This window comes from Aotus nancymaae, unplaced genomic scaffold (assembly GCF_030222135.1).
Source record: "Aotus nancymaae isolate 86718 unplaced genomic scaffold, 86718_ANA_hifiasm-v0.15.2.pri h1tg000033l, whole genome shotgun sequence".
Classification (NCBI taxonomy): Eukaryota; Metazoa; Chordata; class Mammalia; order Primates; family Aotidae; genus Aotus; species Aotus nancymaae.
In genome coordinates, this window is record NW_026988447.1 from 55769360 (window position 1) to 55783733 (window position 14374).

At 38.5% G+C, this 14374-nt stretch overlaps 2 protein-coding genes across 3 annotated transcripts in view; one reads left to right on the forward strand and one right to left on the reverse strand.

The window, feature by feature from the left end:
- The window catches only part of MCUB (mitochondrial calcium uniporter dominant negative subunit beta), a 128932-nt gene that overhangs the window by 90983 nt on the left and 23575 nt on the right, over nucleotides 1–14374 (reverse strand). The gene's annotated exons all lie outside the window — the stretch shown is intronic.
- Nucleotides 12956–13874, forward strand: LOC135277753 (large ribosomal subunit protein eL6-like). The gene has a single exon (XM_064383741.1). It carries the CDS (start codon nucleotides 12974–12976, stop codon nucleotides 13838–13840), a length of 867 nt encoding a protein of 288 aa, XP_064239811.1. The 5' UTR covers nucleotides 12956–12973; the 3' UTR covers nucleotides 13841–13874.

Here is a 14374-nt window from a genome sequence, read left to right on the forward strand (position 1 = left end):
ATGGAACCCCCCCGCCCCCTCCCATAAAAAGGAGTAATTACATGAAAAAAAAATAGATTTCAAGACAAAAACTGTAAGAGACAAGAAAGTCACTACCCTAGAATAGGTAATATTATGTCTCATATGAGATAGGACTCAATTCAGCAAGAGGATATAACAATTATAAATATTTATGCACCCAACACTGGATCTTCCCAATATATAAAGCAAATACTATTGGAGCAAAAAAAGAAAAGCAAAAAAGAGGTCCCAAAACAATAGCTGGAGACTTCAACACCATACTTTCACCTATGGAAAGATCATCCAGACAGAAAACCGATCAAGAAATATATCAATCAAGAAACATTAGATTTAATCTGCACTATGGACGAAATGGACCTAATAGATATTTACAGAACATTTCATCCAATGGCTATAGAATACACAATCGTCTCCTCAGCACATGGATAATTCTCAAGGACAGATCATATGTCAGGTCACAAAACATGTCTTAAAACATTCAAAACATTGAAATAATATCAGTTATTTTCTCTGGCTACCAATAGAATAAAATTAGAAATCAATAGCAAGGTGAATTTTGAAAACTATACAAACAAATTTACATTAAACAATATGCTCCTGAATGACAAGGGGGGTCAAAGAACACATACAACCTACCAAGATTGAACCATGAAGAAATACAAAACCTTAACAGACCAATAAGAAGTAACGAGATCGAAGCTGTAATAAAGTCCCCCAGCAAAGAAAAGCCCAAGAGCCCAATGCCTTCACTGCTGAATTATACCAAACATTTAAAAAAGAACTAATATCAATCTTATTCGAACTTGTGAAAAATAGAGGATGAGGGAATATTTCCAAACTTATTCTAGAAGGCTGGTATTACCTTAATACCAAAACCAGATGAAGACACATCAAAAGAAGAAAACTGTAGGTCAATAGCCCTGATGAACATTGATGCAAAATTCCTCAACAAAATATTAGCAAACCAAATCTAGAACACATTAAAAAGGACATTCGCCATGATCAGGTAGGTTTTAACCCAAGGATGGAACCATGGTTTGACATAAGCAAATCAATCAATGCAAACATTGCATCACCAGAATGAAGGACAAAAACCATATGATCATTTCAACGAACACTGAAAAACCACTTGATAAAATTGAACATCCTTTCATGATAAAAATTCTTGAAAAACTGGGTAGAGAAGGAACTTACCTCAACATAATAAAAGCCGTATACAACAGGCCCACAGCTAGTATCATACTGAATGGGGAAAAACTGAAAGCCTTTCCTTGAAGATCTGGAATACAACAAGGATGCCCACTTTCACCACTGTTATTCAACATAGTATGGAAAGTCCTAGCTAGAACAATCAAACCAGAGAATTAAATAAAGGACATCCAAATTAGAAAGGAAGAAGTCAAATTACCCTTACTTGCAAATGATATAATTTTGTATCTGGAAAAACCTACAGACTCCACCAAAAAACTATTAGAACTGATAAATTTCAAAAAGTTGCAGGATACAAAATCAACATTCAAAAATCAGTAGCATTTGTCTCTACCAACAGTGAACAATCTGAAAAAAGAAATAAAAAAGTAATCCCATTTACAACAGCCACAGATAAAATCAAATATCTAGGAATTAACCAAAGGAGTAAAAGATTCCTACAATGAAAACTATAAATCATAGATGCAAGAAATTGAAAAGGAAACCAAAAAAAAATAAAATATATTCCATGTTCATTGATTAGAAGAATATTGTTAAAATGCCCATACTTACCAATGCAATCTACAGATCAATGTAATCCCTATCAAAATGCCAACGGCATTCTTCACAGAAATAGAAAAAACAATCCTAAAATTTATATGGAACCACAAAAGACCTAAAATAGCCAAAGCTATCTTAATTAAGCAAAAAGAACAAAAGTGGAGGAATCACATTATCTGAGTTCAAATTATATTACAGAGCTATCAAAACCAAAACAGCGTAATACTGGCATAAAAAGACACATAGACCAATGGAACAGAATAGAGAACCCAGAAACAAATCCACACACAATGAACTCATTTTCAACACAGGTGCTAAGAACATGCTCTGGGGAAAAGACAGTTTCTTCAATAAATGGTACTGAGAAACTGGATACCTATATGCAGACGAATGAAACTTAACCTCTATTTCTTGACGTATACAAAAGTCAAATAAAAATGAATTAAAGACTTAAATCTAAGACTTGAACTACGAAACTACTACAAGAAAACATTGGGGAAAAACTCTCACTGGAGTGGGCAAAGATTTCTTAAGTAATACCCCACAAGCACAGGCAACCAAAGCAAAAATGGACAAATGGAATCACACCAAGTTAAAAAGCTTCTGCACAGCAAAGAAAACAAACAACAAAGTGAAGAGTCAATCTGTGCAGTGGGAGGAAAATATCTGCAAACTACCCATCTGACAAGGGATTAATAACCAGAATATATTAAGGACTTGAACAACTCTCTAAGAAAAATATCTAAGAATCCAATTAAAAAATGGGCAAAAGATCTGAATAGACATTTCTCAAAAAAAGATATACAAATGGCAAATATCTATCAACATAATGGATCATTAGAGAAATGCAAATCAAAACTAACAATGAGATATCATCTCACCCCAGTTAAAATAGCTTATATACAAAAGGAAATAACAAATGTTGGCGAAGATGTGGAGAGAGGGAACCCTTATACATTGTTGGCAGGAATGTAAATTAGTACCACCACTAACAGTTTGGAGGTTCCTCAAAAAACTAAAAATAAAGCTAGCATATAATCCAGCAATCCTACTGCTAGGTATATACCCAAAAGAAAGGAAATCAGTATCAAAGTGATATCTGCACTCCCATGTTTACTGCAGCACTGTTCACAATAGCCAAGATTTGTAAGCAACCTGAGTGTTCATCAACAGATGAATAAAGAAAGTATGGTACATATACACAGCAGAACACTATTCAGCCGTAAAAAAAGAATGAGATCTCGTCATTTGCAACATGAATAAAACTGTAGATCATTATGTTAAGTGAAATTAGCCAGGCACAAAGAGACAAACTTTGCATGTTATCATTTATTTGTGGGAGCTAAAATTAAAACAACTGAACTTATGGAGAGAGAAAGTGTAAAAGGATGGTTACCAGAGGTGGGGTGGTGGTGGTGTAATAGGGATAGGATAGGGAGGGTGAATGGTTAACAGGTACCAAAAAAAAAGAAAGAAAGAAAGAATAAGACCTAGTATTTGATAGCACAACAGGGTGACTATAGTCAATAACAATTTAAAAGAGTATAACTGGGTTGTTTATAACACAAAGAACCAATACTTGAAGGGATGGATACCCCATTTATTCTGATGTGATTACATGTTGCATGCCTGTATCAAAATATCTCATGTACCCCACAAATATATACACCTATTATTTACCCACAAAAACTGAGAAAATTTTTTTTAAAAAAAGATACAGTAAAAACTTGTTCAAGTCACCCCATGGAGAGCTGGAGGCCTCTCAATTCTAGCTCATCCTAACTAGATCTTGTTCTCAAAGCTAACTTTAGGAACCAGGGTTTTTCTCAGTCCCCTCTCAGACCTATTCCTACCACTAGCTGACAGAAATCCAGGAATATCCAATTACCTAAAGCAATGTTTCATTCCTAAAGAGCTAACCCCATTTAGGTCAGTGTGGGCTCCCCAGAGCATCAGATGGGTGACTGTGCCAAGACCAGCTCAGTCGTGGAGACCCCAACCCAGGCACTGCTGAAGGAATTAAGAAACAGACACAAAGATAGAGTACAAAAGTGGGATCAGAGTGGGACATCAGGGGGCTGACAGCATTTCCCAGCTGAAAAGCCTAGAGCAAACTCTGACCCATGTATTTATTCTTTGTGAACAAGTGATTATTTTTAATAAGCAAATACTCAGTGTTCCTTCATAGAATAAAGACAGACTAAACAGGCAGATAGTGCCTGTTCACTACTAAAATAGAAATAAGCTAGAAAGCACTCTTTCCGAGTCAGCAATGGGGACAAGGTCATATATCCTGTGTGTTGGGAACTGGTTTAACTAGTGCATGACCGGTACATATTACTTACTTTTCTAGCAGTTTTCTGCCTGGCAATGGCTTGGTGTTCCTCGCCATTGCCTCTCAGCAAACAACATACACTCCATGACACACAGGTCAAGATCTTCTCCCAACATACTGTGTTGGACTGATCCTTAAAATAGCTTTTAACCTATGAATCTACCATTTTACTGTAATGAAATAGAAAAGCAGAAAGTGGAAAGCATCTAAACGAGAAATGGGATTTGTTACAGGCATTAAGGACTAGTAAGACAAGGAAAATCTGCATCCTAGGCTCATAGACTCTAGGTCACTTTCTTCTACCTGCTGAGGAATCATTTTTCAGATGAGGGGTCCATGGCCAAAAAAGATGCAAGTGTTGCTAAGGTAGCACAGGTAGTAGCAGAAGTAAAACTAGAACCAAGATCTCGAGTCACAATAAAATTCCATTGCCATTTAATCACTAAAAACCTGCATTTCCTATAGTGGAAATGGGTTGTTCATTATAGCCTAGATAATATATTCCTTAAATCCTGGTCCAACAAACAATTTCCTGATTGATTTGCATCTCCAAGATGCCTCAATATTAAGAAAGCATTGTCCTGAGTACAACATACAACACTTCAGACTCTAAGTATCAATATGGGGTGTGGTGGCTCATGCCTGTAATCCCAGCACTTTGGGAGGCTGAAGCGAGTGGATTGCTTGAGGTCAGGAGTCCAAGACCAGCCTGACCAACATGGTGAAATCCTGTCTCTACTAAAAATATAGAAATTACCCAGGTGTGGTGGCAGATGCCTGCAATTCCAGCTACTCGGGAGGCTGAGGCAGGAGAATTGCTTGAACCTGGGAGGTGAAGGCTGCAGTGAGCCAAGATTGTGCCACTGTACTCCAGCCTTGGCAACACAGAGAGATTCTGTCTTAAATGAATAAATAGCAACATGATTTTAATAAGAGGTGTAAGTTTGCCCAACACAGTCTACTTTTCTTTAGGGTCAGACTACCCAAGGGAACTGACAAAACCAAGATTTTGAATCCTCAATCTCACAGGATTCATCAAAGAACATTCAAAAGCAGAGCTACCTTTAAGGACCTTCTAGACAGACTTCCCTCAACACTACTGAAGTATAAAGGCCTCAGATACTCTGAAACCACATATTTTGGAGTTGAAAATGAAAAAATTTAGATTCAGAAAAAAGAGTAAAGCCTGCAAAATTGTTTCCTGTCATTCTGGTGGTCTCCATAACGCCCAAGATGTTTTCAATCACACAAGACACACAGCCAAAGGAGGCTGAACAAGAGGATCAAACAAAGCTGCAAGGGGTGAAATGGAGCTTTAAATGGAAACTAGGTAAAACAAATTTCACCTGATTTGACATTCAAACCTAAGCAAAGCTCAGCACTTGATGAAGTAAGGCTTCAAATTCCACTGTAAACCACGATATTCAATTCTGTTCTTGGACCACAGAGCTTAATTAAATATCCATTGTTAAGAAGACCTTCTCTACTTTCACCTTTTCTCCCCAAATGAAGTGATAGGTTTTTTAAAATATATTAAATGTCAAGGACATTCAATACTTTTTCATCCAAAAGTCAAAATTTAAGCACTCTTCATAAATGATTAATGCCTAGCCTATTTATTCTGACAACATTTGGCTGATACAGAATAGCTAATTTACTATATTCGGAACAGCTGAATATATATATTGGTCTATGGATGTACTTTCACAATTATTTCTTTTGTTACCAATTTAGAGAAAATAAAATTAACCATTTGACTATGGAAAGAACAACTGCATATATGTATTTTATTTTATTTTCCCAAGTAGCTGAGAGCATATATGTATTTTAAAAGTAAAAGAATTCAATGAGAAGTCTCAGTTTGATGTTTTCGAACAAATCCTTTGTAACACGGCCTCACAAGCAATATGAAAATTCAAGGGCCCAGCATAATTAAAAGAGAATTTGACCTAATTTTCCGGAGGCCTCTCCCTTCCATCCTCACTTCAGGCTGAGCTGCTCTGTCTTCTTGAGGCTTTCTCTCCAGGGATTATTGAGGGGGCTGCCTTTCCCTCCCTCTTTTTAATGCCAGTGTCTAGTAATATGACAATAGGCTTCATTGTCATTCACAGTTCTATTGAAAAGCTTTGGGAATCTGAAGCTAACAGGCCACTAGGTAGACTGCTGTGACATTCCTTAAGAACATGTGCAAATTGGACCCCATTGTAACCCTCACAACAAAATTACACTTTCCGACAACCTTCACAAAATCTATGAAGCAATTCTTTTAGACAGATATTTACTGAATGCCCAACATCCATGTAGATTGTAACCCATGATACTCTGGTTTAGAAATTCTCAGGGATCTGCTGAATTTGGAAGAGAAGTGACAGGCTAGTTGGCAGCAGGTTGCATTAAAAATAAATGGAAGCATTGAGCTATACCAGAACTAAGGCTATACCTCTTCCCATAGGCTCTTCTTCTCTAGTGAGACTGAGCAACCACTTGCCAATAATTCATGTCAAGGAACAAGTCAAGCTAACATGTAATCCTAGAGTGCTAGCATTACCCTTGGACTGACTAAACTATATAGTATCCAAAAGGCACAGAGGCAGCACTAGGGAAATTTATACAGACTTAAATTCTAGCCACTGACTTCCTATCTACGTAATGATGCCAGGGAGAAACTGAGCTAAAAGATCTGGAAAACAACCATTTATTATATTTTATTCCTAAAGATGATGAAATAAAGAAAAAATATCAAAATAGGTGAAGCTTCTAATGTGACATAATTAGCTTACTTTTATGACTAGATCCAAAGGGGGAGATCTAAGGGTATATTGCATTAGCAATGTTAAGATAATCCGGCTTTCTTAATTATAGAGCTGTTTTTCAAGTTAAGTCTTTTCCTTACTTCTGAGTAAGAATATTCACTTGGTGTTCTAAACAAATTTCACTAAAAATATTCATTTCATAATTTGGGCACTTTACCTATGGATCACTATTCATGCAGACATGGAAAGGAATGGACACACTTTTCAGAAGGCTAATCGTGATCTCAGATAATCATCCAGTCTCTGAATCACTCCCTCTTAGATGCTTCAAAAAGGAAATAGGGCTGTATCAAGTGGGGCTTAAAGTTCCAGTAGGTGCTTTACCCAATTCCATGGGAAAACTGGAAATAACCAACACTAGGTATCTTTTCCCAAGCTTACTTTACAATGAAAGACTATACTGTTTCTTATTATCTAAGTGACTCCCTATAGACTCATCCAATCTTTAGGGAAAACTTTTTTTTTTAATTACATAGGAAAATACTGATTGACATGAAATAAGATTCCTAATACACCTTTGGGTACTATCCACACTGCCCCTTTTCACTGGCCCCCATCCCTGCCAACAGATGAGAAAGATGTATGCATTTATATTTGTACACACACACAGAGCCAACTTGCTTTAGCCTTGAAGTGAGCATTGGCATTTTCAGCACTGAAAAAGCATTCGTCTGTTATCTAGAAATAACTGAAGAAAAAATTAAATGAGTGGTGTCTCCCAAGTAAATGCATAAAAAGGGATTTATAACAGAAAATACCTTAAAAATGTTTTTTTCTGAGTCTGTTACTCTCAAAATATCCATGTGTACATTGCTTTCAAATTATCTCTATGACTAAGAGAAAGCATGAGAGAACTTTCTGGTGTTGATGGAAATGTTTTATATCTTTATAGAAGTATGAGTTAATAGGTCTGTGTATATCAAAACTCCTAAAAGTGTGCACATAGGATATGTGTATTTCATTTAATGTAAATTCTTTTTTTTTTTTTTTTTTGAGACGGAGTCTTACACTGTTGCCAGGCTGGAGTTCAGTGGCGTGACCTCGGCTCACTGCAATCTCTGCCTCCCGGGTTCAAGCAATTCTCCTGTCTCAGCCTCCCTACTAGCTGGGACTAAAGGTGCACACCACCACTCCCAACTAATTTTTATATTTTTAGTAGAGATGGGGTTTCACCATGTTGGCCAGGATGGCCTCGATCTCTTGACCTCGTGATCCACCCACCTTGACCTCCCAATGTGCTGGGATTGCAGGCATGAGCCACCACGTCTGGCCCGTTTAATGTAAATGTTATCTAAAAAAGAACTATAAACAAGTATGGAACTACAGTAGATTTACTTTTTGCAGTGGCATGGAATAGCAGTTTAAAACTACTACTTTCTGGGTATTCTAGGCTTGAGCAATTGCTTAAATATATCGAAATAATGGCTGACAGTTTCCTCCTGTTGAATAATCAGTTACAGAAATGTGGAAGATGAGAATGTAATCTTAAGTGTGGCACTGGAGTTGCTGGTTTCAAATATGAACTTGTGGCATGTTTGTATTACATAAAAATATCTACAGTGTGTTATAAAATATACAGATATATATATATAGGAGATAGAATCTCCTTCTGTCACCCAGGCTGGAGTACAGTGGCTCGATCTCAGCTAACTGCAACCTCTGCCTCCTGGGTTCAAGTATTCTCCTACCTCAGCCTCCCGAGTACCTGAGATTACAGGCATGTGCCACCACACTCAGCTAACTTTTGTATTTTTAGTAGAGATGGGGTTTCACCATGTTGGCCATGCTGCTCTCAAACTCCTGACCTCAGGTGATCTGCTCACCTCAGCCTCCCAAAGTGCTGGGATTACAGGCATGAGTCACCGTGCCCAGCTGCATTTTTATTGAAGGAGGAAATTCAGCAAATAAAATAAAGTTCTTGGGAATTAAAGAATTAAATAGCAGAAAGAGAAACCTCAAAAGAACATTTAAAAGATCGAGTTAAACCACCATAGCACGTTATACCTATGTAACAAACCTGCACGTTCTGCATATGTACCCCAGAACTTAGTATAATTTTTAAAAATAAATACATAAATCAGATGCAGCCTTGTTATGCTGCCCAGGTGGTTCTCAAACTCCCGGGCTCAGGCAACCTCAAACTCCCAAGTAGCTGGGACTATAGGTGTGTATCACCACACTCAGCTATTTTTTCTACAATTTTTAATATTGTAGTCTCATTACAGAACCAATAATATAAGTAGAGAAACAATCTCTCCTACCAACTATATAATACCCAAATAATAAGTGTCCAAGAAAAATAGCTATATGCTATTTGTTGTACAGTTTGTCAACTAAAAGTTACCAGGGAGATTCCATGATTACCACAAGTAATTTGATCCACTGAAGATTTATACTGGCAAAAATATGATGTCACACTTGTATGATTTAAAAATCAAAGTATTCATATTTATCTAATTAAACCTTAACCAAATTTCATATTGGGGAAAGCATTTCTTGAGGTGATTTTTCTGTTGCTATGTATCTTCTAGTTCATTTTTGTTCAGCCTCCACCCTGTCACAGTACTTATCAATCTTTTGTTCGTTACCAACATTAAATAAAAACTTTTAATCAACTAAAAAAATAAAAATAAATAAAGTATCAAGTTAAGAAAATCCCTCGGAGGCAGGGTGCAGTGGCTCATGCCTGTAATCCCAGCACTTTGGGAGGCCAAGGCGGGTGGATCACCTGAGGTCAGGAGTTCGAGAGAAGCCTGGCCAACAACATGGTCAAATCTCGTCTCTACTAAAAATACAAAAATTAGCTGGGTGTGGTGGCAGGCGCCTGTAATCCCAACTACTCGGAAGGCTGAGGCAGGAGAAACGCGTGAATCAGGAGGCAGAGGTTGCAGTGAGCTGAGATCATGCCACTGCACTCCAGTCTGGGCGACAGAAGGAGACTCTGTCTCAAAACAAATAAAAAAAAAAGAAAGAAAGAAAGAAAAAAAAATTTCCCAGAAAGTGGAAGCAAAAGACTAAGAAATGGAGATTAAAGGAAAAAAGATTACAACAGTAGAAAAGTAGAGGATGAGTCCGGGAAGTCCAATATCCAAATATTAAGACTTCTTCTAGAAAGCTCAATTACAGAAGAACGAACAGAGGAAATCATCAATTAAACCACACACACTCACTCTCTCTCTCTCTCTCTCTTCCCAGACCTGAAAGAACCAAGTTTTGAGATTGAAAGGGTACCAAATAACTACGACGATAACAAAGACATCTGCTCCAAGCTCATCTTTATAAAATTTCTGAACACCATGGACAATGAAAAGACCCTATAACTTTTCAAAAATAAAAAAACAGGTTGCATACTGAGGATCAAGAATCAGAGTGGTACTAGGCTAAATAATATCAGTGGGACCCAGGCCGAGTATGGTGGCTCATGCCTATAAACCCAGCACTTTGGGAGGCCAAGGCGGGTGGATCACTTGAAGTCAGGAGCTCAAGACCAGCCTGGCCAACATGGCAAAACTCTGTGTCCACTGAAAATACAAAAATTAGCCAGGTGTGATGGTGGGCGCCTGTAATCCCAGCTACTTGGGAGGCTAAGGCAAGAGAATTGCTTGAACCCAAGAGGCGGAGGTTGCAGTGAGCTGAGATAGCACCACTGAACTCCGGCCTGGGTGACAGAGGTAGACTTCATTTCAAAAAACAAACAAACAAATAATGGGACTTATAATGGAGAAATGCCTCAAAAATTCTCTCTCAACTTATTAATGTAGTCAATGCAACCAAACTACCCAGTGTAGTCTTTGAAAAACATATACCACTCATATATATGCGCCCCACTCCCCCAAGTCTACCAAAAGAGGTCTTCTACCAAATTGAACAACTGAACCAACAAAGTCTACAACAGAATTTAACATGAGAGGCCTGGAATTGTGGCTCACGCCTGTAATCCCAGCTAAGGAGGGTGGAACACCTGAGGCCAGGAGTTTAAGACCAGCCTGGCCAACATGGTGAAACCCTGTCTCTACTAAAGATACAAAAATTAGCTGGGCATGGTGGCACACGCCTGCAGTCTCAGCTACTTGGGAGTCTGAGTCATAAGAATCGCTTACACCTGGAAGGTGGAGGTTGTAGTGAGCCGATTTTGCACCATTGCATTCCAGCCTGGGCAACAGAGTGACACTCTGTCTCAAACTAAAAAAAAAAACAAAAAACAAAAAAGCAAAAGCAAAAAAACAAAACAAAACAAAAACCCAGAATTTAACATTTAACATGAGAGAAGATGATGGCGAAAGAACAAAGTGGCAGTTGTGCAGCAGATGGGAAAGTCATGTCAGAAGGCTTCAGGGAAGATTTCTTCAACAAGATAAAACTGAAGGAATTTCCAATGAGTTTCATGTACTGAGAAGAGATTTACACAGCTGAAGGAACATTTGCAATTTTGAGATTGAATTACTAAGTGGCATGAAGAAAAACTAATTGCAAATGTGGGTGCATGCATAACAACAATTTTTATCGTCTGACAAGACATGATTACCTTGTGTAGAAAAGACAAGGTAATCATTGTTCTCTACATGGCTCACCAGTGAATAGCCTTTATGCAGTCATAACAAAGTAAACCCTGAATACTGAGCTAAGATTATGATAACACTTTATAGAGAAAAAGGAGAGACAAGTATGCGCAGGAGTGAAAAGAGCTAAATTCTCATCTTCTATAGAGGTCAACAAAAAATCCCGAAAAATGAAATATCAAGTGACAGCAACAGAAGTGTATCATTCAGAGCCATGAAAGTAAATAAAACTTACCAGTTAACAGTAGTAAGTGATCGCTTTGTTTTTTTAAGATGGAGTCGCCACCTCTCACCTAGGCTGAACTGCAATGGCGCAATCTTGGCTCACTGCAACCTCCACCTCCCAGGTTCCAGCGATTCTCCTGCCTCAGCCTCCTGAGTAGCTGGGATTACGGGTGCCCGCCACCACGCCTGGCTAATTTTTGTATTTTTAGTAGAGATGGGGTTTCACCATTTTTTTTTTGTATCTTTAGTAGAAATGGGGTTTCACCATGTTAAACAGGCTGGTCTCAAACTCCTGACCTCATGATCCACCCACCTCGACCTCCCAAAGTTCTGGGATTATAGGTGTGAGCTATCACACCCAGCCAGTGATCCTTTTTAAGGAGTGCATGGATGTCTGCTGTTTTACATAGTAATTTGTACAACTATTCGACTTGTAATGTACACACATATAAACCTGATAAGAATAAAAACTAAATTTTAAAAACCCAATTTTTTTTTCTTTTAACTCCTTTTACATGGGCTTTCCAATACTATTAAAAGAAGCTCAATTTTTAAAATCCCATAGAATAGCCAGATAACACATGGAAACTGCATTACATTTAGTTTTCACTATTCTCATCAGTATTTTAAAACTGGAGTAGAAAATATTTAAACTATAAGCAAACAAAAGCAAAAGGGTAAGCCAATTATAGAGCAATGACAATTGTAAACACCATACTGACCATAAAATACTTTCAAATATATCCCAGGTTTTACACATTTTTTTTAATTGGCAAAGAAACTGAGAATTAGAGGGTTATTACTTACTCTTAGGATTAAGAAAAAGGATTATTTTTAGCATAATTCTAATGTCCTTAAAAGTCAACTTTTAAGAATATGCCTTTCTGGCTGGGCGCGGTGGCTCACGCCTGTAATCCCAGCACTTTGGGAGGCCGAGGCGGGTGGATCACGAGGTCAAGAGATCGAGACCATCCTGGTCAACGTGGTGAAACCCCGTCTCTACTAAAAATACAAAAAATTAGCTGGGCATGGTGGTGCGCGCCTGTAATCCCAGCTACTCAGGAGGCTGAGGCAGGAGAATTGCCTGAACCCAGGAGGTGGAGGTTGTGGTGAGCCGAGATCGCGCCATTGCACTCCAGCCTGGGCAACAAGAGCGAAACTCCGTCTCAAAAAAAAAAGAAGAACTGTAGGCCTCTCTGCAAGACTCGAGTTCAGCACTCCCAATCCTTCGCCATCTGAACCTAGAGGGCATCCAGTCAACACCTACAGGGATGGCGGGTGAAAAAGTTGAGAAGCCGGATACTAAAGAGAAGAAACCTGAAGCCAAGAAGGCTGATGCTGGTAGCAAAGTGAAAAAGGGTAACCTTAAGGCTAAAAAGCCCAAGAAGGGGAAGCCCCATTGCAGCCGCAATCCTGTTCTTGTCAGAGGAATTGGCAGGTATTCCCGATCTGCTATGTATTCCAGAAAGGCCATGTACAAGAGGAAGTACTCAGCGGCTAAATCCAAGGTTGAAAAGAAAAAGAAGGAGAAGGTTCTCGCAACTGTTACAAAACCAGTTGGTGGTGACAAAAACGGCGGTACCCGGGTGGTTAAACTTCGCAAAATGCCTAGGTATTATCCTACTGAAGATGTGCCTCGAAAGCTGTTGAGCCACGGCAAAAAACCCTTTAGTCAGCATGTGAGAAAACTGCGAGCCAGCATTACCCCTGGGACCATTCTGATCATCCTCACTGGACGCCACAGGGGCAAGAGGGTGGTTTTCCTGAAGCAGCTGGCTAGTGGCTTGTTACTTGTGACTGGACCTCTGGTCCTCAATCGAGTTCCTCTGCGAAGAACGCACCAGAAATTTGTCATTGCCACCTCAACCAAAATTGGTATCAGCAATGTAAAAATCCCAAAACATCTTACTGATGCTTACTTCAAGAAGAAGCAGCTGCGGAAGCCCAGACACCAGGAAGGTGAGATCTTCGACACAGAAAAAGAGAAATACGAGATTACAGAGCAGCGCAAGATTGATCAGAAAGCTGTGGACTCACAAATTTTACCAAAAATCAAAGCCATTCCTCAGCTTCAGGGCTACCTGCGATCTGTGTTTGCCCTGACAAATGGAATTTATCCTCACAAATTGGTGTTTTAAATGTCCTAATAATCTAATTAAATAACTGATTACCTTTAAAAAAAAAAAAAAGAATATGCCTTTCTTAGAAAATAACAAAAATGAAACAGATAACTGATATGAATTTTTCTTAATTGAGGAATAATTCTCTCTAGTTAAAAAAAGGAACAACGTAGAGATCTTACCACTAGACAAACTGGTTGATAGAAATTTTTTGGATCTGTATCAACTAGAGGAAAGAAACACAAGATGTTCCTAACATTCTTATCTAAGATATGATAAGGCAGTTCGAAATAAAGGCCATGTCTGAGAAAGAAGTGTGAGGATTCCTGCATGGTCAGGCAGATGGACAAAAGTCAGTCAGGTGAATAGTATGTATGGAGCACCCACTCTGTGCTAGGCACCTGTCAGCTCCTGAGGATACAACAGTAAACAGGACGTAATCCCTCCCCTCATAGAGCCTACTGATCAGATCTAAAAAAAAGAAGAAAAAACCACCACCAGAAATATTCTGATTTCAGTAAGTTGCAATTAAAGCTTACCCAGGAATTCGTG

What these genes read in the sequence shown, in the direction of transcription:
- LOC135277753 (XM_064383741.1), top strand. Translation starts at nt 12,974, where the DNA reads ATGGCGGGTGAAAAAGTTGAGAAGCCGGATACTAAAGAGAAGAAACCT.